This window comes from Castor canadensis, chromosome 17 (genome assembly GCF_047511655.1).
Source record: "Castor canadensis chromosome 17, mCasCan1.hap1v2, whole genome shotgun sequence".
Classification (NCBI taxonomy): domain Eukaryota; kingdom Metazoa; phylum Chordata; class Mammalia; order Rodentia; family Castoridae; genus Castor; species Castor canadensis.
The window spans coordinates 49,340,862-49,368,096 of NC_133402.1; the positions used below are offsets into that span (position 1 = coordinate 49,340,862).

Consider the following 27,235-nt stretch of genomic DNA (forward strand, 5'->3'; position numbering starts at 1 on the left):
AAAAGAAGAGCCTGTCCCCCTAGTGTGAACTCCAGAGGAAATTCAGACAAGAGCTCTTATTTCTGCTCCAGATTTAACACTTATGGTCTTTGGAAAAACTGTTCCATTTGTTTGTAGCAGTAGGCAAGGGAGTAGCCTTTAGGGTGCTCACCCAGAGCAGAGGGGATGCGGGAAACAACTTGTAGCCTTCATTTCCAAACTCCTTGACCCCATTTCCAGAGAATGGCCTGAATGCATTCAGACTGTGGCAGCTATTGCCTTACTGGTATAGGAGAGCAGGAAATTAACCTTCAGAAGAGCCACATCAGGTCAGGAATATACTAATCAAAAAGTTAGGAAATGGCTAACAGACTCCCAAATTCTAAAGTATGAGATCATATTATTAGAAAGAGATGATTTGGTTTTGACTACTGATACCTGCCTGAATCCTGCCAGTTTTCTGTGGGTGGGAGAGGAAAACCAGGAAGCATCTGAACACATCATAAAATAACAAACTAAGGTCAGGCCAGACCTAAGTGAGGTCCCACTGCATAATGGGGCCAAGCTGTTCATTGATGGGTCATCTCAGGTGATAAAGGGGAAGAGACATATGGCTGCACTATCATTGATGGACCCAAACATTCCTTATGTGAGGGAGATAGACTGCCTAATAGCTGGTCATCCCAGACTTGTGAATTATATGCTCTTAACCAGGTCTTAAAATTGGTTGAAGCCAAGAAGGCATTATATACACCTACTCTAAATATGCTTATGGAGTAATGCATACTTTTGGGAAAATTTGGGCAGAACAGGGTCTCATAAACAACAAGGGAAAGGAATTTATCCATAGAGAATTCTAGCAAGTCTTTTACTCCTGACAGAAGTGGCTGTTGTCCATGCTCTATGGAGGCTATAGGTAACAGACTCACAGGCAAGGCTGCCAAACAAGTCTCTAGAGGAAAAAATCAGGCTCTAGCTTGATCCCAAGTATTCCAAAGGTAACATCAAGGCCCCAGTTTACTAAAAAGAAATGAAATAAGAGCAACTAAAATAGGAGATGAAACATGGGTACTCCCTGATGGAAGAGAAATAAGCAAGCCCATAATGAGAGAACTGATGTCCAGATTGCATAGGGGGAGTCACTGGGGTCCCCCAACTATTGCTAAACAGGGGTGTGTAGGATATGTGACTTGCCAAAGAATAAACAAAAAGAAGGTAAGGAGACAGGTGAAAGGGAGAAGACCACCCAGGTTAAGACCATTTCAGAGCATTCAAGTAGACTACACAGAAATGCCTAGGGTGGGATGACAAAGATACCTACTGGTAACAGTGGATCACTTCATTGCTTGGGTAGAGGCCTTGCCCCTCTAGACTGCCACAACAGGGAGCATCTTCAAAGTAGACTTAGAGCAGAATGTACCTAGGGTTGGTCTGGTGAAAAATATTGATTCAGACGGTGGGAGTCACTTTACCTCAGAGGTGTTGGAGGGGGTAATGAAGAGTTTAGACATAATTGGGACTGTCACACCCTCTGGCATCCCCCTTCCTCAGGAAATGTGGAGAGAATAAATCAGACCCTTAAGAAACAAATTACCAAACTGATCCTAGAAGCCAAACTGCCCTGAACCAAATATCTCCCAAGAGCTCTCCTTAGGATTAGGACAGCCCCAGGGGAAGATGTGGGACTGTCACCTTATGAAATGCTGTATGGGCTCACAAACCTGGGCAAGATTGCTGATCCTCCTACCATGGAAACCAAAGATCAATTTTTAAGGAAGTATGTACTAACTATATCTTCTACCCTGACGTCCCTTAGGCTAAAAGGACTCCTTGCTCAGATCCAGCCTCTTAAATTTGTAGTTCATCATTTCCAGCCTGGTGACCTGGTGCTGATCAAGACTTGGAAGGAGGACAAGCTCCAACCTAGCTGGGAAGGCCCCTGTTAAGTGCTCCTGACCACTGAGACGGCAATACAAACTGCTAAAAAAAAAAAAAAAAAAAGGGGGTGGGCTCATTATACCCAAGCCAAAGGACTGGTAAAGGAAAACCAGGGAGAAGGGAAAGAGAACTGGTGAAAAGTATTTGGATCTCCTAAAGAACCTCTAAAAACAACTCTAAGAAAAGCATAAGGGATCCCCTCGGGCCCTCCTGATGGCAGGTGCAAGATGGGTCTACCTCTGGGCAGCAATATGGTTACCATGGGTTATTATACCAGGAGTAAAGGTGGATACTGGTTGAATTAGTGATTAATATAACCAAGACTTCAGGACCTCTAACTATCAAATTTGATGCCTACCAGGTTTTGCCTTGTGGAAATCTAGAAAATAGGAGACAACTCTCAAGGGAAAATAGATACCTCTGTCCAGAACCTATGTGATAGAAATTACAGGGGGCATAGGCAGCCTCCCCTGCACCAGCTGGAGTGAGGTCTGGTGGACAACCCAGTATCAGGGTTGGACTGCCTCTGCCCATGAGGTTAATTCCAAACTGGCCCTCTTAACAAGCTAACCTACACCTATCTAAAGGCAGTCCACCAAACACTTGCTAGAATTTACAGTGTAATCCCATACTTCTGACCATAGACCACCAGCCACCTGACCAGAAACCTAAAGTAGTACCATGGGAATATTGATTAGGAGCAGATGTCTTAGGAAGAAACCCCTTGGGGCACCTAGTCCTCAGACTAGTCAAGAACACTACTATCTAATACCCATACAGCCCCAGACCCCAATAAGGACCCAAATAAGCCAGAAAAATGATCCCCAAAGGGTAGAGATAATTGAGGTAAAGGACTCAAAATAAACTTAAGAAATTAGAACTGGCTATGGTACTACAAATGCCTGAGTTAAATGGGTCAAAATAATGGTGCAGGCTTTTAACAAGAGCAATTACTATACATGTGCTGCTGGATGGCTACAAGCACAGGTGGTTCCATTTCCCCTCAGATAGAATACTGATCCTGGAAGAATATATTGTGTGCTGATGCTATACCAAGACAAGGAGGCATGGGGAGACAAGACTGATAAGAGTCTTCCTTTGCTGTTTCCAGCTTTGCAAAGATCAGACCCCAGGGCAATCCCCCTCTTTCTCCATAGGGAACATGAACTATTATCCTTGTCTCTCTAGGCAAGGAGAAGAATTCACTAAACCAGTGGAAGAAGTGACAACTTGCACCAATGTCTTAAATGTCACCAGGTCAACAACCAATGGCAATTACTCAGCTCTTCACATATCCAGGCCAATGTCTGGTGGTACTGTGGGAAAAGGAAACTTTGCAACATGTTACTGTCCAACTGGACCAGGACCTGTGCCTTAGTTCAGTTGGCCAATCCATTCATCCTGGAAGTCCACCAGGTACCCAAACAGGCACAAAGGCACTCAAAGAACTGTTAACTTTGGCTAATGAACTGGCCAAAAATGTCAGCATTGATGACACCTTCACTGGATGGTTGAAAGGATGGTTTAAAAAATGGAAAGGCTTAATAGCCTCACTTCTTACATTTCTCATCCCAGTAACAGCAGAAGTCCTGGCAGCAGTTGGGTGCTGTATTATCCCCTGTGTAAGAGGATTAGCACAGAGACTAAATTGAGGCAGCTCTTAACAAATACCCATGACCTATCAGCAAAATAATTCGCTATTATTACAAACCAAACTAGATTCACTCTCCTATGATAAGGTCAATGGATTCTAGAGCAATTTAAAGAACAAAAAGCCAGGCACTGGTAGCTCATGCCTGTAATCCTAGCTACTCAGGAGGCAGAGATCAGGAGGATCACAGTATGGGCAAATAGTTCAAGAGACCCTATCTCGAAAAAGCTCATCACAAAAAACAAAAACAAAACAAAAAAAAGTCTGGGAAAATGGTTCAAAGTGTAGGCCCTGAGTTCAAGCTCCAGTACAGAAAAAAAAAAAGAGGGAATCATTGGAAAATAAAGTCACTGATGGTTCATTTTCAGGGTAAGACATTTAACCTTGAGTGGAAAGTTACTGGCAGCTTGCTTGCATAGGAGTTTGTGGACTTGACAAAGCTCATACACCAGAAAAGCCATAAGCAGGATGGTGGGGAGAGGGTCAACTGACAAGAGAACTTAAACTGGGAAGGGAAAAAAATCCCGTATATGGAAATAATAAAACTTAGGCAACATCCAGGAAAGATTTTACACCAAATACTACTTAGCCAATGAGAAACTGGGGGAGGGATCTGCACAAAGGGGAATAAAGTGCTTGTTGTAAAGCTGGTGGCTCACACCTATAATCCTAGCTACTCAGGAGGCAGAGATCAGGAGGATGAAGGTTCAAAACCAGCTTGGGCAAATAGTTCCCAAGACTCTATCTTGAAAAAACCTATCACAAGAAATGGCTGGTGGAGTAGCTCAAGGTGTAGGCCTTCAGTTCAAATCCCCAAAACTACACACACACACCAAAGCTTGTAACTGTTCTAGGTGTGCCTGCTCACCAGACACCCAATCTTGCAAGGCCATTATTAAAGTTTCACTTTCACTTTGGCAGCCCTGCAGGGATTTTGGGTTAGGTGCACCAACACATTGGGACTGGGACTGGGACTGGGACTGAAACGTATAGTCTCACACAATCTGGACACCAGAACCCACTGGGAGGCAAGCAGCCATAGAGGGGTGATAGTAGTGGAGGAAGGAGAGATCCAGATAGGTTGTTTACATTAAGTGTGCAGTCATCTTAATTTGTTCCTGGAATAAGGTACAGTGCCCTGAACACTTATATTTTCCACTTGGTGCAGCACATGTAAAAGCACAGCCCTCCTGGAGAGAAAAGCAAGCCCAAGTCAAGGAGCAAACCAGGCAGCTGGTAGTAGGTGAATCTCTATTCACCTGTCCAGCAGTTCCTGCCTTCAAACTAAATCCCAGTTCCTGGGATTGGGAATGTGATCCCATAGTAGAGTGCTTGCCTAGCATGGCCCTTGGTTGAATTCCCAAATCCCACCCTCCCCCGCCCATAAAATAGAAGTCCAAGTTTCCCTGGCTTTCTACAATCAAAGATCTTTTGCAAATTGCTCCAATACCAGGTACTATGCGGTAAGAGCCACTAAATGTTTTGAACCAAAGGCTGTAGGAATGCCAGACACAACCCAACTATAAAAGAAAGCCTTTGACTTGAGTATTATTTGAACATGGTCTTGAAGAAAATGTTGCAAACATACAGATGAGGGTTTATATTAGAGGAGGGGAGACAGAAGGGAGCAAAAGAGAATTACTGAAACAGGCAGGAACAGTTTCAAAGAGTGAGGATTAGGTCAGATGACTTGGGCACAGACTACTAAAAGTTCCTAAGAGGATCTAAAGCCAGAAATCAGGCCAGAGGGACCACATGTCCTGCCTTAAATGGCAGGCAGGCATTGGAGATTTTGGAGAAGAGGAAAAATGCCTGACAGTGCTTCACACCCACAGTAGTGTGGCCTGAATAGAGAGATCCATTAGGAATCTCTCACTGTGGCTTCAGTAAGAAGGAGAGAAACAGATGAACCACACTCAGTGTTGTGGTGGTGGAAAGGGAGCTGGCCCAGTGAAGGTGGGGTAGAGCATTTGAAAAGATAGGCTATTTTTATGTCAGGTTGGCTAATTGAAACTAATTTACTGTCCCAATGACATCTGTTGTCTAGCACTGATAACAGCTGCCTTTTGGGAGTTGGTAGACAGCAGGGGAAAGTAAATGTGAATTTAAAACTGTCTTGAGGCTGGCATGGTAGGGCATAGCTGTAATCCCAACACTCAGGAGGCTAAAATAGGATTTTGAGTTCAAAGACAACCTGGGCTACATAGTGAGACACTGTCAAAAAATAAAAACATTAAAAAAAAAACCCTGTCTTCAATGGCAACTAATCCCCTGCAGTTAAGAGTTACCACCAATAGTGGCTGTAGATGTACCCCAATGGTAGAGTACTTGCCTAGCATGTTCAGGTCCTGATTTCAAGTTTCAGTCCACCATGATGGGTTCTATACCCGGGAGCCAACCCTGATAAATCATCTTCTGTGAAAGTTATTTTGTGTTTGTTTTGTTTTGTTTTTGAGATAGGGTCTCCATGTGTAGCCCAAACTGGCCTCAGTCTTGCAATCTTCCTGCTTCAACCTTCCCAGTGCTGGAATTACATTTGTGTACTACCATGCCTAGTGTGTACAAGTTCTTTGAAACTGTCACACATACTATAAATGGGGTAGCAGCATGGCTCAAGAGGTGGACCACTTGCCTAGTATGTGCAAGGCCTTGAGTTCAATACCCAATACCACAAAAAAGACTTAAAAAAAAAAGCTATCAAATTCAAACACTATTTTTAATCCTTTTATTTATGGAAAAAGAAAGTTGGTTACTGCCATTAGTTCAGAATCTACACTAGAGGGTGCCTGCTTCCCTCTTCCATTTTTAGTAATTTCTTCTATGCCATTTATGGCAGTCTTAAGGAAGTAGGACAAGTACTCAGCACGAACAGACAGGGGGACAGAGAATGAAAATTTTGAAAAATATTTTCAAGACAGAAACCTTTGAGTGCTATTAAGTGACTGTAAAAATAGTGACAGGCTGGCAGAGTGGCAAGTTGTAGGGTGCCTGCCTAGCAAGTATGAGACCTTAAGTTCAAACCTCACATCCACCAAAAAGAAAGAAAGAAAGAAATGAAGCCAGGTGGTGGATCACGCCTGTAATCCTAAGTACTCAGGAGGCAGAGATCAGGAGGATTGAGGTTCAGAGCCAGCCTGGGCAAATAGTTCCAGAGACCCCCATCTTGAAAAAACCCATCACAAAAGGGCTGGTGGAGTAGCTCAAGGTGTAGGCCCTGAGTTCAAGCCCCAGTACAGCAAACAAACAAACAAATTAATGTCTTCTTTTCTTTCTTTCTTTTTTTGTGGTACTGGGGCTTGAACTTAGGGCCTTGAGTTTGCTAGGCAAGCGTTCTACCACTTGAGCCAGTCTGCAAACCCAAACAAACAAATTAAAACAACAAAAAAATCAAAACAACCAAAGAACAGGATAGGAGACCACAAAGCATGCTTACTTGATCTAAGTATCTGGAGCCAGTGTTCAGGAGCATATGCATCCCAGTCATGCGTGGGGAGTCATGCTACAGACGCTTCCTTAGAAAGGAAACTTAAGAAACTAGGGTAGGGAACATTTTTCTTGAACTTCAGGGATGTATGATGAGGTCTGCAATGGTTGCTCAGAGGACCTGGCCTTTAGGTACACATTGGTACATGTGCACACACACATATACATAAAGAGTTACATACTGCCAGGCTGGGGGCATGGCTCAAGTGGTAGCGAGCTTGCCTATCAAGGGTGAAGCCCTGAGTTCAAGTCCCAGTGCTGCCAAAAATAAAAGTGTTCCAGAGTTGTATACTGGGGATAAGTAGCTTTCTGTGTAGAGGGAACACAGATTCCCCTCCACATGCTTCCCTCTAAAGTAAACAATCTGCAGAACTGTAAGATACCACCCAGGGTAGGCTGCATATGCTCCTAGATACCGCTCTGGTTCTAGGTACTTAGATCCTGTTCTTTATGGTCAAAGCTACCCTGGACCTGGGAGGAACACTCAGGTCTCCTATAGGATAAATAATGGAAAGTCTGGCCAGCCTCTGCTTAGTACATCACTGTCATGCCATGTCAGTCTCAATGCTCCTGGATACAACTAACATTCTCCAGCAGTAAGTGGCCAGGACATTTGGTGGTCTTCATGTCCCTCCCTGACCAGGGCCTCAAACATGCAGGAAGTGCTCTACCACAGAGCTACATCCTTATCCCTCATCCCTATGGTCTGTTCTTTTTTTTTTTTTTTTTTGGTGGGACTGGAGTTTGAACTCAGGGCTTCACACTTGCAAAGTAGACACTCTACTGCTTGAGCCAAACCTCCAGTTCATTTTGCTCTGGTTATTTGGGAGATGAGATCTCATGGTCTGTTTGCCCAGGTTGACCTCAAACTTCAATCCTTCTGATCTTAGCCTCCCAAGTAGCTAGGATTGCAGGCATGTGCTACCGGTGCCCAGTTCCATGGTCTACTCTTTATAACTCCATGCTATGTTTTCTTGAGGAAATATTTAACCAGTACTTTTTTAAAAATGTTTTTCTTTTTCTTTTTTTTTGTTTTCTTTTTAGCCAGTACTTTTTAATGAGTATTTTGCAAAAGTTAAAATTTAAGATGGATGTGATGGTCTATGTCTGTAATCCCAGCACTTTCGGTGTTTAGGCAGAAAAGATCTGGAGTTCAAGGTCAGTCTGAGCTCATCCTGTGTCAATAAAATAAAATAGTGCTCTCTTCAGCAGCACATATACTAAAATTGGAACTATACAGAGAAGATTAGCATAGCTTGTGTGCAAGGATGACATGCAAATTCATGAAGCATAAAATAATAAAATAAGCTGGGCACTGGTGCCTCACACCTATAATCCTAGCTATTCAGGAGGCAAAGATCAGGAGGATTGAGGTTCGAAGCCAGCCCAAGCAAACAGTTCAAGAGACCCTATCACGGAAAAAATCCAACACAAAAAAACAGGGCTGATGGAATGGCTCAAGGTAGAGGCTCTGAGTTCAAACCCCAGTACTGCAAAATAAATAAATTAAATAAATTAAATAAAATGTAAGGGATTTATTAGGCTGATAATAAGAAGAGAGGGTTGGAAAAGACTCAGTTGGAGGCAGTAGCTTGAGGTCTAGGAGGAATATTCCCCACTAAGGATCAGCCAGGTGGGAGCTCAGAAGTTCCCTTCCCTGGCAGCAAAACGAATAATTTTTTTCTTCTTTTCAGTATTAGAGTTTGAACTCAGGTCCTGAGCAAGTGCTCTACCACTTGAGTCACCACCCCCTGCTGCCCTTTTCACTTTACTTATTTTTCAAATGGGATCTGGTGCTTTTTGCCCAGTGTGGCTTTATACTGCCAACCTACTTCTGTGTAGCTGGAATTACAGGTGTGAGACACCATATCTGGCTAGGCATGAATTTAACTAGAAAAAAAGTTGCTGAGTAATCCCAGGATTCGGGAGGCAGAGGCAGGATAGAAAGTTTGAGGACAGCCTGGTCTACATAGCAAGGTCTAGACCAACCTGAGCTACATAGTGAGATCCTATCTCAAAATCAAACATACAAACAGAAAAAGACAAGTGGGTGAGGATGGGTGAGTCACCACATAGCCTTGGGGGATAAGGTTAAGTCAATTTGGAAAGTCCTGGGTTCCCATCCAGTAGCCTAATCAGATAATGGCTGAGGATGCAGTGACTGTGCAGAAGAGAATTGGAATGGGAATCCTCTCTTCACAGTCTGATTGGAAGATCACTGACAAGAATCTTAGGTATGAGACCTTCCAATTCAGTAGCTCACCTGGAGATGGGCAGCTGTGTGAAAAAGTGAAAATTTCCTAAGCACCCAGGTGATTCCTGGACACTGTAAATTCAGAATAGGACCTGCTTTATCCCAGGCGACACATGACTCTCTGGTTGTCTTTTGGCTGTCCCTTGAGTACTCAATCCACAAGCACTTGTCCCAATTCAATTCACCATTCTTTTTTTATGTTTTCTGGTGCTAGGGATGAAATCCAGGGCCTTGAGAATAATAGGGGCAATTGTCCTACCATGTAACACATTGGAATCTGACCTTATCCATCTTCCCACACAAACCCGTTCCTCCTTATGTTGTCATCTTTGTCAATAATGCCACCTTCTGGGCTGGGGATTTTCCTCAGTAGTAGAGTGAGTGCTTAGCATGTGTGAGAAACCTGGCAGAGAGCCCTGGTTCAATCCCTAGCACCAAAATTATAGTAACAATAATATACTACTTTCATATCTCAGGCCCTCACACAGTATACTCCCTGTCTATCTATGACCTGATTCCTTGACTTTGGTTTTGAATTTCACTGTCTCTTACTCCAGAAGTCAAGCATGATCGTATTGTGTCAGGTCCTTTCATTTATTCTCAAATAAGAAGAGCTGGGGGAGTGACTCAAGTGGTAGAGTATCTTTCTAGCAGGCATGAGGCCCTGAGTTCAAACCCCAGTACTGCCAAAAAATGAAATAATCTTTTAAAATTTTCAGACAAAAATTTTTTTGTTTTCTTGCAGTGCTGGGAATTGAACCCAGGGCCTTGTGCATGGTAGGCAAAAACACTACAACTCAGCTACATCCCTGCCCTATCTTACTTATTTTCAAAGCATCCTATACCACCTCATAGAACTAAGCATGCTTTTAAAATAATTATAACATTGTTCTGCTTTCCTGAGATACCTGGCAGAGCATGTCACAGGACTGAAAAGAAGAAGTGTTGTACCAAAGGAGCAGAGTGCTTTTGGGAGAGAAATGTGAAGAGAAAATGGAGCCTGGGTATTCCCAGCTTTAGATGTATGGGTTGCTACTCTTTAGCAGATTAGAAGTCTACAAATAAGCTATTCAGGTTTGAAGCCAGCCCCCACAGTTTGAGAGACACTATCTTGAAAATGCACCCCTAAAAAAGGGCTAGTGGAGTAGCTCAAGTGGTAAGAGCACCTGCTTAGCAAGCATCAGGCCCCAGTGCTGCCCCACCCCCACCACAAAAAAAAAAAAAAAATCCCTGGCCCAATTTGAGTGGAAGGTTTTTGTACTGACAAATTCATGCTGATGCTTACTATAGGCCAGGCCCTTGTGAGTCTGGAAATCAACCTCTGAGAAAGCAGATTAGTCATTCACAGATGCTGTGAAGACTCTCAGGAGGGCTAGGAATATAGCTCTGTGACAAAGCTTTTGCCCAGTGCACAAGAGGCCCTGAGTTCAAACCCAATTCAAACCCCAGCAAATCCTCATTCCATCCCTCTCCTCCCCCCGAAAAAAAAAAGGCTCATGGGAGTCCTGAGAGGACCACAGGTAGGATGGAGGCCCCAAGGCAGGGCACACAGTTCTGCCTGGATTACCTCAGAGGGGACTCAAAAGCTGAGTGGAAGCCAAGCATGGTAGCAGATGACTAGTTCCAGCATTTGGGAGGCTGAATGAGGCAGGAGGATCAGGAATTTGAGACCAGCCTAGATTACATAGTGAGACCCCATCTCAAAAATCAAACAAAGCAACAAAAAAAGCTGAAACCAAGGCTTTACAGCCAGAGGGAAGAAGGCCTATTCAGTTCTGATTAGGATGGGAAGAGGAAATGGGAGCCAGAGCTGGGGGTGAAGACCTTTATCCCTTAGCAACCTAAGAGAGAGAAGCGCACATCAAATATCTTTGCTTAGGGCCTGAGGGAAAGTTGAGGTGGTTTATACATAGGAAGGACCTTGAGGTCACCAATGTGGGGCACAAATGCTGGAATCTCATAAACTCTGGCCTACACTCTGGAGTGGGTGATTCTGCTAGCATGTCTTTGGGTCCTTGTCTGCCCAAGCAGAAGTTGCACCCAGGTGTGATAAGTCCCAGCAGTGTGATAGGAAATGACTCCAAATCTGTCTTGATCAATAGATGGAGGGGTGGGACCTGAACAGCATCTGGCGTCTAAGATATATCCCTGTTCTAAGAAATTTAACTTAAGGGGTGGGTACTGTATCTTCAGCAAGCCTGTATGAGTGGCAGCAACCTGGTGAGGCCAGTGACAACAAATAAAAGCAATGGGTAGCAGGGCTGGGCATGTAGCTCAAATGGTAAAGTGCCTGCCTCTCCTGAATTCAAATCCCAGTACCACCAAAAATAAAAAGCACTGAGTAGCAATATGAAAAACTGTAGCAAAGCAAATGGGAAACTCATTGCACAAGCCTGCAGCTATGTGAAATGGGTTTGTGTAGGCCTAACATTTGAAGACCCAGAATGTGAGTGGGACCCATGTTACTTTGTAAAGGTCATTTCAGTGTCCAGCAAATTCTCAGAAAGAAGAGGCCTACTATTGGGGTTAGTCGGCCCTTATCTACTGTGTTCCTCTTTTTGTAATAAGGACTCTCTGCTGTAACAAGCTCTTCCAGGATGACCTTGTAGCAGGTCCTGGGAGAGGGAAAAACACAGGAACAAGAGTCCAGATCTCCCACATAGGAAAGAATGGATTCCACAGGATGGAGAAAAAAAGAGCAGTAAATTCATACTTAGGGACTAGGTCCCTACCCCATGACAATAAAATTGTAGGAAAGATGCCCACCTGACACGGACACAGGACAAACACAGTTCTCTGATGCTCAGAACTTTATTAGTGGTGAAAATGACCTTGATCTAGGACAGGACCAGTGCCTATCTCAGGGGATTTTCCTGCATTATCAGGCGGTCCTCCATTCAGGTTTAGAGGAAACACCGTCATGGATGAAATCCCAAGAGAGGGCAGCCAGAGACTACCAAACCCGAACAGGAGAGGCAACTTAGGCACATCTGGGACCCTTGGGCAGCAGGGCTTCAATGTCAGGCTGGATATCGATGGTCGGGAAGCGACGGCTGTAGCGGCGCACTGGCACACCGTCAGGGCCCACCAGGAACTTCTCAAAGTTCCAGGAAATGTCGTTGCGGCACACCGGAGACCAGATGATTAACTTGGGGTCGGTTATGAACGCAGTGGGGTCGTCGCTGGGCACCGGCAGGGCCTCCCGCAGGAAGGCGAAGAGTGGATGCGCCTGTGCACCATTCACTTCGCACTTCTCGAACAGTGTGAAGTTGGGCTCGAACCCGCCACCAGGTCGGACATACTTGAGGGAATTCAGAATCTCTTCGTTCTCGGCGTTCTCCTATGGGAAAGAAGGGCAGCTGGGTCAGGGGCCGTGCAGGGGCTTCTAGCCAGACAGTTTTTCAACGAATCACGAGGATGCCTCCCTCCTTGCACAACCCCTGGGCGGGCCTGAATTCCAGCAGCCACGAGCACCGGAAGGGAAGCGAGCGGGTGGCCCGCCACTTGGCGAACCCGGCCTGAAGCTGTCCAGCCGGTCCACCTCTTGCCGATAGCAAGCACACCCTCGCCCAACTCCGCCCCACCCTCCCCGCACACCTGATGTCCAAACTGGTTGCACGGGAAGCCGAGTACGACCAGGCCCCTGGGCCCGAGGCGCCTCTGCAGCTCGTTCATCTGCGTATAGTCCCGGGCGGTGGTGCCTCAGAGGGACGCCACATTCTCGATGAGCAGCACCTTGCCCTGCAGGGAGCCCAGGTTCAAGGGCTTCCCGCAGGCCAGCCGGCGCGCCGAGAAGGTGTACACAGTGGACCGGGCCGCCGCGGCCTGCCGAGCAGCACACATGGCGTCGAAGTGCGCAACTTGAATGGAGAACTCAACTAACACAACAGGGAGCACCCGAGGCGCCTTATAACTGGTTGGCGGTGGGGTCACGTGGCGCCTGCATTTTTCCGGTCCTTCAGCCCCTTCCCCGCCCGAGGGTCCCGCCTCATCCGGCCACCCCCCCCACCCCGTTGGGCCTTGTCCCTCCCCCAGCTGAGGACAGGCGGGAGGGTGCGGCCTGGCGAAAAGCTGGATTCAACCAAGCCGGGTGGAGCCGCACGGGCACATCTGGTCTGGCCGAGGCAACGCAGCGCTGGCCTGGAGGCCTTCGCCTCGGTTGTCCCTCCGAGGGAGGCCCTTGAGGGCTATGGATTCTTTCTCAAAGGTTTCCCAATTAGGTTGTGGGGTCCAACCTAGACTGGCCGCTGGCGACTGCAGCTGTGGAAGCAGCTCAGGCTCAAACAGTTCCCCCCAACCTGTATTCTCTTAAGAATGTGTCCTACAGACGCCAGGTGCAATGATGGTGTTGACAGCGGCTTACCAAGGCAAGTTCTCTTGGCTACATGCTTTTGAAGGGTAAACTGGCAGAGGGTGGGCAATGCCAGGGCTATAAAAAAAATCCAAGCTCCAAGTCAGTCAGCCCTCTCTCTGGTCCCTTCATTTTGGGGCTGCTGAGGAAGGCTCGTCTGGTTCCTGGTTTACTACCTTTCTGCAACAGGTGGAGCACCGCCCTTCTGGTTTTCTGTAACGCATAGTGCAGGAGACCCTGCCGCATCCTTTTGGAGTGGAGCTCAACAGCTCACCAGGGGCAAGGACATTCAGTCTAGAGTGTCTCCTTCATCTCCTCACCAGACTCTTCATTCCCACCCCATTCCTACTATGAACTTAACGTGGCATAGGATAATAATTTCCATGTTCTTGGGAGGACCCAGGTTAGTACAAGTGGGTGTGTTCGAGGAGAGGTCAGGGTAAGGGGATGGGGAGCACACAGCTGGTACTCTGCACCTTGCAGGAATTAGGCCAGGTGGACTGAATCCTTCCATCTTCCTGCCCCCAGCCCTGGAGAAAGCAAAACAAACACCAGGATACAGGAAGTTTAGAAAACTGCCTTTATTCTATTAGTTGGAAAAAAATTAACTGGTACAGAAAAAAAGTTTAGTCAGCTGGAAAGAAGAGAAAACCCCAAGTGCCATCCATGAGAACTGGTGGCTCCTCTGGGAGGGAACCTGGTTACAGTGAGAAAGGAGCACTGTGAATTAGAGCCAGATGCTGTGGTCCAGGTGAGAAGGGCTATGCCAAATGTTTAATTGCCTCAGCCGTAAAACCAAATTCCTTTTTACTAAGCCCAGCTCTGGAGAGGGGTACTGGGATATACAGGGCTGAAAAGGGGTAATATGGACATATTTTATCAGAGAAATTGACAAAACGGGAATTTAAAAAATGAGTTTTCCATCTGACTTTATTTCCAAATACACTCTTAAAAAAAAAAAAAAACCAATACACTTTCTGTGGGAATGACAAATATCAGTCTTAGGAAATCCAATTATACAAAAAATACTACATCTAGTCTGGGGCAGATATATTTATTTTTGGTAACATACATTAAGTGGCACTAATTACACAGTAACTATAAGGTAACTAACATGAAACCACAGAACAGTAACTCTGCCACAGCTGCAGGGACTTGGACCTTTCTGGTTGAGCACATTTTCAAAAAACTAGATACCCACCCAGAGCTATGCCAATGAAATCTGTTAAGGAATAAAGCTCTTAAGTGGTGACTCACCAGAGGTCTTTGCAGCTGACATGACAGGCAGGACATGTTAGTTAAAAAGTAGTTACAGCCTAATTCACAAAAGTTACCAACTGTTTCTCTTTCTAGAAAGAAGCAAGAAGTTAAGAAATTCCTTGAATTAGCGCCTGGTGTATCAGGTGGAGTGCAGAGAGGGCTGTTAGAGCAGTGTCAGAAGGACCCTGGCGGGTCAGACGGCTTGGACATCATTAATAATCATGGTTGGCTTCTAAATACTGGTAGCAAGATGACTTCTGATTTGTAATCTTAGGTAAATTATAGATAAATGAAAAAGGCCAGTAATCATACACTAAGATTAATAAACAGCACTTCAAAATTAACCGCATGAGGGCTGTGCTTGCAGCAAGGTTTCACAAGACAAGGCACCCAGATTTTTTTTTCCCACGTCTGGCTTGCAGAGCAGCTCTCGTGGCCATTTCAAAAACCTCCCTCACTCCATCTTTGGTCTTTGCTGAACACTCCATGTACCCAAAAGCACCAATCCTGTTTGCCATATCTCTGCCTTCTTCAGGTTTTACTGGCTCCTGGTAAAGAGAAAAGAGTGCTTTTAGCTAAAAGAGTACTTAGGTAGTTATATATTTAAATTCAGCTAAGACTTTCACCTTCCTCTAAGACAGGGTCTCAATATGCTGCCTAGAGTGGCCTCAAGTGATTCTCTTGCCTCACCTCACCCCTCAGAACAGGTGCATGCTACCAAACCTGGCTTAAAAGACTTTTTTTTTAACCCACCAAACTCCCAAATTTGAGCTGCTATATGAATTTCTAAAACTGATATGCAATGGCTATCATCTCCCTCCCTCTACTGCACACTCCCACCCTCCAAATAAAATCTCTATTAAACATACTCTTCTCTGGAAATTAGAGAAGGAGGGAAAAATCAGAAGAGCCCTGGAAAATTAAGGAAGGAATGAATCCAGAGCAAGTTTATAGGTCTTCCTGTAGTTAGCTTTACAAAGGACAGAATGCCCACAAACGGAAACAGGGCCTGCCCTTGACAGTGAGGCATGGGTTCTTCTAGGTTAAAGACCTCAACACTTCTGTACTGGGGAAGCCCTGCCATTAGGCCACCTGGCTTCTGAAAGAGACCAAAAGATGCTACTTCCAATCATCATTTTATCGTAACGGCATTAGGGCTTTCTGTCTGGACTTCCTGCCTTTAAAATTTCCTGATTCTTCAATATGTACCCAGGTAATAACTGAAGAGGGAAATCAACAGCTTGATAAAACTCCTGCATATGAAATATTAATTACTGTTGAGATGGTTCCTTCCTAGGATGGCATTCCTTGAGCACACAACTCCTCCTAAGGTAGGGATTTCTGAGCTTCTAAAACAACTTGGATTGTGACAGTTTCTGCAGGGTGCCCAAGTTCAAGAATGCTATAGGAAAACAGAACCCTCCCCAGACCATGCCTGCTTCATCTTGGCTAACTCCCGCCTTGTGTGCTCATCATTCCGAAGATCCTTCTTATTCCCAACCAGAATGATGGGCACGTTGGGACAGAAATGCTTGACTTCTGGAGTCCATTTTTCTGGGATGTTTTCTGAAAGAAAAACGCACAGAATTTGGGGATACATTATAATTCCATCTTGAAGAAGTTCCAAGAGCCCTAGTTAAGCAAAGGCATTTCTGAAGTATGTTGGACCATTTAAATGGAAACCAACTAATTTCAACGGCAAAATGTCTAACGCCTTTTCCCACTAAACCACCAGCTTCTTTCAATACCACAGAAGTTGCTGAGCTCCACTGGAGGTGGGGCCCAACTTAGCAATCTGGAGGAGCAAAGGATCTAATATAGATGGTGGTGTCAATAAGGGTACTGCCTGTCCCACAGGCCATGCCTGTCATTGCTGGCAGATGATTCATACCCCAATACAGAAGGAGTCCCACAGTTGGCTCAGGGTCCCCACATTCTCTTTCTACCTTGCTCATGGGCCCACAACATGACCTCCACCCTGTGGGTTACTGATATTACAGATGGCTCAAGAATACCTTTAAGGTGGGTGCTGGTGGCCCCTACCTGTAATCCTAGCTACTCAGGAGGCAGAGATCAGGAGGCTTTCGGTTCTAAGGCAGCCCCAGGCAAATAGTTCAGGAGACCCTATTTTGAAAACACCCAACACAAAACAGGGCTTCTGGAGTGGTTCAAGTGGTAGAGTGCCTGCTTAGCAAGCCTGAGGCCCTGAGTTCAAGCCCCAGTACAAAAAAAAGAGAATACCTTTGAAAATAAAGATAATCAGCTATAGCTTGTTGCCAACACTGTATAATACTAACTTGGAAAGGTTGTCCATATATCATGATGGGTAAGGGACCTAAATTCAACCTCCTATGCCACCTTAGCTTAGTTTCAGGAATAATCCCCACCCCCCCCACCCCCCAGTATTGGAGTTTGAACGCAGGGACTCACACTTGCTAGGCAGGTGCTCTACCACTTGAGCCACTCTGCCAGCCCTGGTTTTTTGTTTTTTTTTTTTACTTCGAGACATGGTCTCATTATATAGCTCAGGCTGGACTTGAACTTAAACTGGATATTCTCCTGCCTTAGTCTCCTGAATGGTGGGATTATAGACATGCACCAACATGCCTGGTTAGGGATGACTTTTTAAAATTGGACTAACAAATACTATTTAGCATACATAGGGTTACTTTGAGTCAATGCATGCAAAGGGCTGAGTATGGGGGCTGGAGGCAAGGCTCAAGATGTAGAGTCCTTGACTAGCAAGTGCAAACCCCTGAGTTCAAACCCCAGTATTGCCAAAAACAAACACAACCTCCTCAACCCAATCCCAAAGTGCTTGTTTACTTAATTTGCTTCAGTACTGTGAGTTTGTATTCCTTTACTCAATCTTGGCTGCCACAGACAGACAGAAAGCACAAGGGCACTTTTTTCTTGCATCTGCAGTGGAAACCTTAGCAGCAGACATAACTGCTTCAGGTCTGTAAAAGATGCATAGATTCTGATTTTTAACTCAATTGGTTTTCTGACAGCCAGACGTGGTGCCATAGGGTAATATCCAACCAGTTAAAAAGAAAACCAGTTAAAAAAGAAAAGTCCAGCCTTTTTTTTTTTTTTCATTTATTGTCAAAACTTAAAATGCCAAAAGAATAATTTAAATTTCTAAGTAGCTCCTGAATCAACTAGAAGATGGGACTTACCCTCTGTTCAACACCATGCTGTCATTTTTGAGTGTGAGTAGGTGGACAGGTGGGGAAGGGACAGGTGAGACTGGGTTTGAACTCAGGGCCTCATGCTTGCAAAGCATGCACGCGGCTTGTTATTTAAAAAAAAAAAAAAAAGAATTTTTTTTTTAATTTTTTTTTTTGGATGTTGCTGGGGTTTGAACTCAAGGCCTCATGCTTGCTAGGTAGTCATGCTTTAGATAGGGTCTCATGCTTTTTTGCTCCAGTTTTATTATTGAGACAGGGCTCATTAATTTTTGCTGGGCTGGTTTTGAACTTTAATCCTTCCAATCTCTGCCTCCTGTGTAGCTAGGATTATAGGCTATATCATCACACCTAGCCAGCTTTTCTTTTCCTTTTTTTTGTTTTGGTGGGACTGGTGTTTGAACCCAGAGCTTCATGCTTGCAAAGCAAGCGCTCTACTCTTGAGTCACAGCTCCAATTCATTGCTGGTTCTGGTTATGTGGGAGATGGGAGTCGTAGAAACTATTTGCCTGTGTTGGCCTTAAACTGTGATTCCAATCTCAGCCTTCCAAGGAGCTACGGTTAACTTTTTTGACTTTCATGGAACTTTTTTTTTTTTTTAAAACACGATTTATTGGAGCAAACTATCAATGGGATTTTACCCCAACTACCTGAAGGTAAACAAGAACTTTAGCTCAGTCAGCTCAGAAAGAGGGGATCTGCCTATCTATGAAATTTTCCTTCAGTGATATTCAGTGAAGATACAGAATTATTCAACACTTAGACCCTAACCCTAGGTGTGTGGGAGATTAGTCTCTTTTTGTCTATTTTCTACCTTTGCTGTCTTCCTTAGGGCATGCCCTCTTCAGGAAGTCACAGATAACGAATAAACATAAACAGAGGTTAAAAGCCAAACAGATATGATCTCTTAAAAAAAAAAAAAAAAGTAGCACTGGGGCCTCCCACATACTTGGCAAGGGCTCTACCACTTGAGTTATGATGCAGCCATTTATTTTTATTTTTTTCTTACTACCTTTGCCCCAAGGTTGGCCTCTTAACTCTCCTACCTCCACCTTTGGAAGAGCTGGGATTATAGCTGTGAGTCACCATGCCCAGCTAGGAGACATGTTCTTAAAAGATAAAATTGAGGAACAATATTTTGCTTTGAAGGTATTTTGTCCTTGTAAGATTATACCATGGTTCTGAACCCTCCTCATTCTCATAGGGTTTAGATGAAGTTCACTTTTTTGCTTTGTTTTTAGTTCTTATTTTTTTCACATGTTCTTGGTGGGACAGGAGTTTGAACTCAGGGCTTACAGCTTGTAAAGCAGGTACTCTACCACTTGAGCCACACCTCCAGTCCATTTTGCTCTAGTTATTTTGGAGATGGAGTCTCACGAACTATTTGCTTATACTGGTCTCAAACCAAAATCCTCCCAATCTCAGCCTTCCAAGTAGCCAGAATTACAGGAACGAGCCATCAGTACCCGGCTTAGTTCATTTTTTTTTTTTTTTTTGATAAAGTCCTTATGCATATTCCTGACATGTCAAATAGCTCCATTTTTCCCTAGAACCTAAACCTTTGCTTTCAGCTTCAATCTCAACTCAACTAATAACTGGGTGCAGCACTGCTGTGTACCTGTCATCCCAGCTACATGGGGAAGCAAATAGGAGGATCTCAGTCCAGGCCGGCCCAGGTATAATAAAGTGAGACTCTATCTCAAAAGTAATCAATGCAAGCCGGGCACCAGTGGCTCATGCCTGTAATCCTAGTTACTCAGGAGGCAGAAATCAGGAGGATCATGGTTTGAAGCTAACCCAGGCTGATAGTTTGACAGATCCTATCTTGACAAAACCCTTCACAGAAAAGGGCTGGAGTGGCTCAAGGCGTAGGCCAAGTTCAAACCCCACTACTGCCAAAAAAAAAAAAGAAGAAAAAGAAAAAAGAACCAATGTAAAAAAGGCTGACAGAGTGGCTCAACTGGTAGAATGCCTGCCTAGCAAGCATGAGGCCTGAATACAATCCCCACTATTGCCCAAACAAAGAAAAAATAACAATAAATCCCATACCACTACTGGCAAACGGCAAATTACTAATCTAGATGTTGGGAGGCAACAGGTTTAGTATGAAACACTGATTAAAAAAAAAAAAATGTGGGCCTCAGGCACCAGTGGCTCACACCTGTAACCCTAGTGACTCAGGAGGCAGATATCAGCAGGATGGAGGTTCGAAGCCAGGCTGGGGAAAATTTGTGCAACCCTATCTTGAAAAAAACCCTTCATGAAAAAAGCCTGGTGGAGTAGTTCAAGGTATAAGCCCTGAGTTCAAATCCTACTAACACACACACACACACACATATACAGTGAGGCACACTGTATGAGTGTATGGAATTATCACAATGAATATCCCCTTGTATTACTAATGTATAATTATTAAAAATAAAATGAAAACAAAAATTTAAGAAGATGTGGGCCACCAAAAAATTTTGGAAACCACTCCCCGCCCCCCACACCTATAAGGTAGGGCTAGGAGTATAGCTCAGTGAGGGAACATCTGCCTAGCATGTGTGAGGCCCTGGGTTTAATCACCAGCACTCCAAACATTTTTAAAAATAAATAGAAATAAACATACACCACGTGTGATGGCACACACTTGTAATCACAGCATTGGGAGATTGGGGCAGGAATATCTGGAGTTCCAGACCAGCTTAAGTCACATAGTGAGACCTGTCTCAAAACCAGACCCAAACAAACAAAATACCCACAGTAATCTGAAGATATCTAGGCTGAAAAGGAAGCTATGCATAGCCCGCACTCTACCATCCCAAGGCTCTGAGCACTGATGATAACTTCTCTGACGCTCATGTCTGCTTTTCAGGCACTTATAGTGAGGAAAAGAAATGAGAAACTAGGTGTCCGCCATGTAAATAGACAGTGACAAACATTAGACAGCAGGGTCACTCACCTAAACTATCAGGGCTGTCAATGGAGAAACACATCAGTATAACATCGGTGTCTGGGTAAGAGAGGGGCCTCAGGCGATCATAATCTTCCTGCCCAGCTGTGTCCCACAAAGCCAACTCTACCTGTGATGGAAAAAATGAGTACAAGGTTAATTCCACTTCCCAGTGTTTTGAAAAACATGACATCACAGTACTATTAGCATTGTCCTGAGTAGAGAAATACAGCATTCATTTTTATGAGAACCAAACCAGACTATAGCCAGGCGCCAGTGGTTCACACAGGTAATCTTAGCTACTCAGGAGGTAGAGATCAAAAGGATTGAGGTTCAAGGCCAACCCAAGTAAAAAGTGAGACCCTATCTCAAAAATACCAACAAAAAAAGAAGGGCTGGTAAGGTGGCTCAAGTGGTAGATGCCTGCCTAGCAAGCATGGGGCCCTGAGTTCAAACCCCAATTTAGACAGTATGTTTAAAATTATTTTAGGCTAAGATTTCTCAAAATAGCAAATTTATAACATTCCACCAGGTGTACAAGCTAAATATCAGACTGGGTAACTCTTCTTTTTTGCCTTCAGGAAATCAAACCCAGAGCTTTGAGCATGCCAGGCAAGTACTCTACCACTGAGTTACATCTCCAGACTGAGTAACTTTTCTTTCTTTTAAAAATTATTTTTATATTATCACTTGTATAGAATTCCATACATAGATATTAATTACAAAGAATACTTATGGATTTACAAATACACACATCCATATACCCAATTCCCTAATCAAGATATAAAATGCTTCAGTCACTTCATAAAACATCTGTTGTACATCTTCCTAGACAATCATCATGCCTTCAGACTGTGCTCACTTTTTTCATTGTTTTGATAAAATTCACTTTCATCCAAAAGAACTGAAATTGGTATTTTGAAAAGAAACCCTGCACTTCCATGTTAATTGTAGCGTTGAGTAAGTTTTCTTAATGTATTCTCATTGTGCCTTATTCTGCCCCAATGTAGAAACATGGAGACAAGCCTGTTTTTGAGTTGGTGGGTAAGAAAAGATACCATGCCAGGTGTTAAGTAATAGAAAAGGCCTATGACTGTCTTTACAGCTCAAGAAATGTCTGAATGGCTGACTAAATATACCACATAAGTTAAGGGATATTCATTTCACACCTGGAAACCTGGTTCGTACTGCTGTTGCAGGAAGGTAGACTGATGCCTGGGCTCTGGATAGAGCACCCCTTCCACATCATCCAGCAGCTAGTAGTTGCATTAGCACCATCACCCTTTGATGTTTAACATCCTCTGTTCAGAGGCCAAGGGGCCTTCCTCCGAAACACTGAACACCCTTCTTCTAACCTTGCACAGTGCATATTTCAGTGTCTAAATTTTTTTTTGGTGGCACTGGGGGTTGAATTCAGGGTCTCATGCTTGCTGGGTAGGTGCTCTTACCAATTGAGTCACTCAGCCAGTGTGTCTAAACATTTTGTCCTTAAAGATCACAGCTGATTTCCTCCTCCCACAACCTCTACAGAGGCTTTATCACACAGGACCTTTGCAAATTTCACTGCACTTTGGTCATACATGCCATCAGCGTGATATGTGTAACTAAGATACTGGTACCCAATCTTCACAACTTGTCTGATCTTACTCCCTGCCAAATTCCACAGTACTGGCCCCCTCCTCCATGCCCCAGGGTGTTTAGTCAGAAATACACATCCCTGATTAGCTCCTGATGAATGACTCAGCATGCTTTGTCTTATGGCAGAAGGGACCTGTTTTGGGTGGGCCTCCTCTTGGGACCACTATCACCTATTATCTTGAAAGGATCCCCAGGCTCTACTGTCAGATGAACATTCCCAGGCAGTGCCTTCTCCCACCTTGGGGCTCCTGAGTTGCTATGAAGCGGGCAGCTAACCTATGACACTCTTTTGCAGATCAAGTACCCTTAGTTCAGGGGACTCTTCCTAAATAAGGAATTCCCTTGTCTTGCCAGGGTCAGTTATGTTCAAGAAATCACAGACCATTCTTCAATGTTTTAAGTTAACCTCTGTAAATTTCCTGTAGGCAGGATGCACAGGCACAAATACTACTTCAAAAAGGACAAAAGAGGTACTGATGATTCCCAAAATTATATTGCCAAAGATGGAAAAGTCCTTTCCATTGATGGCTAAAGACATACAGCCAACTGACAATCACTCTTGGAGGGAATGTTAACACAAAATCAGTAATATACATTCATTAGGCTTTTGAGAAATAAGCTATGAAAATACTGACCTGACTTCCCTCGAGCCAGTAGATCTTTTTATGTATGGTATAGTAATCCAAGTTAGACAAGAGGGCTATTTTGTGACAGCAGTCCCAAAGATCTCAGCACATTTCCACCCAGTTTTTCCACCCAGACAGACTGGGCACGGTCTACACAAAACCATTTGAAACCAGTCTTCCTATTAGGCCCACAGAAACAGCTGTATCCAAGTATCTATGCAGAGAACTGAGGATGAATTGGCAATACTCTGCATTAGTAGGGCCACAACCTTGAAAGTGGACTCAAAATTCTGTTGGGTTGGAAATAGTTTTTTTTTTTTGAGGCAGGGTCTTGGTATATAGTCCAGGCTGGCCTCCAACTTGTAATCCTCCACCTCCTCAGTATTTGGATTATAGATATATGCCACCATGCCTGGCACAATCATTGCACACTTTGCATTTGATAAAGTGGATTACAAACAATAAAAGAGGGCTTTAAACATAGTATTGGTACAATTTTGGTGCTTTGCTACTTCCAAACACTTTCAATTACTAGCCCAGTATTTAAAAAAAAAAAAAAGTGAGGATGTTGTTAAATGGTAAATTACTGATGATGTCAGATCCTTTGAAAAGCATAACCAATAACAATCTCTTGAATTAGTAATCTGTACTTGAGCATTTGGTGAAATACAGTAACAGAATTTCTTAAGAAAGTACATCCACAGACTGGTAGAGTAGCTCAAGTGATAGAAAGCCTGCCTAGCAAGCAGAACGTGAGTTCAACCCCTAGTACTGCCAGAAAAGAAAGTGCATCCAAGATTCACTTGAGGGCTGAGGATGTAGCTCAGTAGAGCATTTGCCTAGCATGCACAAAGCCCTGGGTTTGATCCTCAGTGCTGCCAAAAAAAAAAAAAGAACACGATTCTCTTGAACCTCAGGTATCTGGAATTAAACTAGATTCGAAACATAAACTTGGAAAAAGCCCATATACTAAGGCTTTCCCATGTAAAATACACATGAATAAGGGGATGTCTGAATAATAGCAGTTGAAAAGTGAACAAAATTGGTGGGGCATGGTGGCATATGTCTGTTATTCAGCATTCAGAAGGATGAAGCAGGAAAATCAAGAATTCTAGGCCAGTTTCTTTCCTCAGCTGCAACCTGGCTAAGGCAGCGTTGGAGTGAGGACCTTACTTCATCTAACAACTAGCACTGTGCCTGGCAGTCTGCACTATGACCTAGGTCTCCAAGCATACCTGCATGTACTCTTCCCTCATTCTGCACAATGATGAGGTCACTGTCACTGAGGATAAGCCTCATTAAGGCAACTGGTGTGAATGTTGAACCTTTTTGGCCTGACCTGCTTGCAAAGGCCTGAGGAAGCCTCATCTGTAATACAGGGGCCCAGAGTTCTACTCCAGCAGTGGTGCTGCACCAGCAGGAGGTCCTGTCCTCCTCTACTGTTGTTGCCCCAGCTGAGAAGGAAGTGGAAGCAAGGAAAGAACAATCAGAGTCTGATGATGATATGGACTTTGGTCTTTTTGACTAAAACTTTTTGCAAGGTATTCAATAAAGAGTTCTAGGTCAGCCTGGGTTTTGAGATCCTGTCTCCAATAAAACCAAAAAGAACAAAAAAATAAAAAACAAGCAAGGGGGGGTTGGTGGCTCACACCTATAATCCAACTCAGGGGGATAATGGCTCGAAGCTAGGTCAGACAAATAGTTTTTGAGACCTTATCTCCAAAATAAAACCGTCACAAAAAAAGGGCTGGTGGAGTGGCTCAAGGCGTAGGCCCTGAGTTCAAACCCCAGTGCTGAATAAATAATAAAATAAAATAAAAACAAAAACCCAAACTGGACTAAGATGGAGTGTGAGAATGAATTACTCTTTCCAACATTTTTGTTATATTGTATCCTGAAGAGGTAAAAAGGCCTAATTATCTATAGGCTTTAAGAATAGCCTAACCTGCAAAACAGCACCAGTTATTACGGAAAGTGTATTTACTCACCTGTTTTCCATCCACTTCAATATCTGCCACATAGTTCTCAAACACCGTGGGCACATACACCTCTGGGAACTGGTCCTTGCTGAAGACTATGAGCAAGCATGTTTTGCCACAAGCTCCATCACCAACAATCACCAGTTTCTTCCGGATGGCAGCCATCTCTTAAACACAGAACAAAGGTGTTACACAGAATGCCTAAAAAGTCACAAATAACCTCAGATTATGACATTTTTGTGACCAAGAAGCACAAGCCTCTATCAGCACACCAAATTCAAAATTCTAATACACTGTTATACTTGGCATCTAAAGGCCATACATATACCAGAAACTGCTACTTAAAACTATATTTAAAGGTTAAAGACTAATAATAGCCTTCCCTGTAAGATCAGGAACAAGACCAGGTTTGTTTTCTACTATATTTTTCCAACATGATATTCAAGGTTTGGTCCAAGGCAATTAACTAGGTAAAAAAAGAAAAAAAAGAAACCCAGATTATAAAGGAAGAAGTAAAATTGTTTCAATTCACACATGATGTAATCCATTATGTGAGAAATCCTAGGAAATTCATTAAAAATTATTAGAATAGATAATACAATATTCAATACAATAAACTTCGTAGGAAACAAGATCTGCATGAAAGAACCAATTATATTTCTACAACTTAGCAATGAATAATCTGAAAAATGAGATCAAGAATTCACGGGGCTGGTAGAGTGGCTCAAGTAGAGGATCACCTGCCTAGCAAGCCTGACAACCTAAACTCAAGCCCCAGTACCACCAAAAAACCCCACAAATATATAATTTGGGAAAGGCACCAGTGGCTCACGCCTGTAATCCTAGCTACTCAGGAGACAGAGATGAGGAGGACGGTGGTTTAAGGCCAGACTATGTAAATAGTTTGTGACCCTATTTTAAAAAAATAACCAACAGAAAACCAGGCCAGTGGTATGACTCATAAGAGCACCTGCCTAGCAAGCCAGTAATCCCAGCACTCAAAAGACTGCCAGCTTAGACACAGTAAGGTTAAGGACTGGAGATGTAGTAGAGTGCTTGCCTATAATGCACAAGGCTGTGGGTTCAATGCCCACAACTGCAAACCTCTCCCCCTCCCCGCTCCCCCCCACAAAAAAGTTGAATTTGAGAATACTGTTTGCAATAGTGTTTGAAAGTCATGTTTGAGCCAGACCTGGTGGTACACATCTGTATTCCCAGCAATTTGAGAGGCAGAGATTGGTAAAATTGTACTTCAAGGTCAACCCAAGGAAAAAAGTTAGTGAAACCTTATCTCAATCAATAAACTAAGTATGGTGGCATACACATGTCATCCCAGCTACTTGGGATGACAGAGGCCCAGGCTCACTTGGTGAAAAACTTGAAACTGCAAAACCTGCACATTAGAGGCCAGGTGTGGTGACTGATGCCTATAATCCTAGCTACTTGGGAGGACTGCAGTTTCAGGTCAGCTGGGGCAAAAAGTTCACAAGACCCCATCTCATAAACAGTTGCACATTGTGGTACGTGCTTATCATCCCAGCTATACAAGAAGCACAAATAGAAGGACTGTGGTCAGATCCTACCTCAAAAATAACTAATACTGGACTGAGCAGTGATAAAGTGCGTGCCTAGCATGTGCAAGAACCTGGGTTCAATCCCCAGCACTGGAAGGAAAAAAAAAAAACAAAAACAAAAAACCCCATGGTGACATGGTTTAAGTGCCCACCTAGCAAGTGTGAGGCCATGAGTTCAACCCTCCAGTACCCCACTCCCCGCCCCACCGGTGCCCTGCAAAAAAAGCACCAAACAAAAACTCAAAATTCAAGGTCCCACCTGAAAAATAACTAAAGCTCAGGGCATAGCTGAAGTGGTAGAGCACTTCCCTAGCAAGCACAGGGCCCTGAATTCAAACCTCAGTACCACCAAAATAAGTAAATACATTTTTAAAAAGGA

The 27,235-nt window shown here is 43.9% G+C and overlaps 2 protein-coding genes, 2 non-coding genes and 1 pseudogene across 5 annotated transcripts in view; 2 read left to right on the top strand and 3 right to left on the bottom strand.

Annotated features, from left to right (window-relative positions):
- The first annotated feature begins 8,247 nt into the window (after positions 1–8,247).
- Positions 8,248–8,354, top strand: LOC141418656 (U6 spliceosomal RNA). Its single transcript, XR_012443323.1, has one exon. It is a non-coding gene; the product is annotated as a U6 spliceosomal RNA (small nuclear RNA).
- Positions 8,355–12,097: 3,743 nt separating this feature from the next.
- Gpx1 (glutathione peroxidase 1) lies at positions 12,098–13,212 on the bottom strand. 2 transcript variants are annotated; one of them, XM_020181722.2, is made up of 2 exons: positions 12,903–13,212; positions 12,098–12,664 (listed from the first exon to the last, which is right to left on the bottom strand). In XM_020181722.2, exons 1-2 carry the CDS (start codon positions 13,146–13,148, stop codon positions 12,404–12,406), a joined length of 507 nt encoding a protein of 168 aa, XP_020037311.1. In that variant the 5' UTR covers positions 13,149–13,212; the 3' UTR covers positions 12,098–12,403. The 2 variants fall into 2 exon arrangements, with proteins under 2 accessions (XP_020037311.1, XP_020037310.1); XM_020181721.2 differs by having other exon boundaries at positions 12,098–12,645; positions 12,903–13,208.
- A 1,010-nt stretch (positions 13,213–14,222) lies between these two features.
- Rhoa (ras homolog family member A) overlaps positions 14,223–27,235 on the bottom strand; it is a 42,208-nt gene continuing 29,195 nt past the window's right edge. Inside the window, exons 3-6 of the mRNA XM_074059389.1 lie at positions 25,292–25,449; positions 21,049–21,169; positions 16,352–16,482; positions 14,223–15,464 (exon numbers count right to left, since the gene is read on the bottom strand). Coding sequence (XP_073915490.1) covers positions 15,291–15,464; positions 16,352–16,482; positions 21,049–21,169; positions 25,292–25,447 — 582 coding nt within the window. The 5' untranslated portion in view covers positions 25,448–25,449 and the 3' untranslated portion in view covers positions 14,223–15,290. The remainder of the gene's footprint in view (positions 15,465–16,351; positions 16,483–21,048; positions 21,170–25,291; positions 25,450–27,235) is intronic.
- On the bottom strand, positions 17,765–17,891 carry LOC141418693 (small nucleolar RNA SNORA31). Its single transcript, XR_012443350.1, has one exon. It is a non-coding gene; the product is annotated as a small nucleolar RNA SNORA31 (small nucleolar RNA).
- Positions 24,516–24,831, top strand: LOC141418534 (large ribosomal subunit protein P1 pseudogene; annotated as a pseudogene).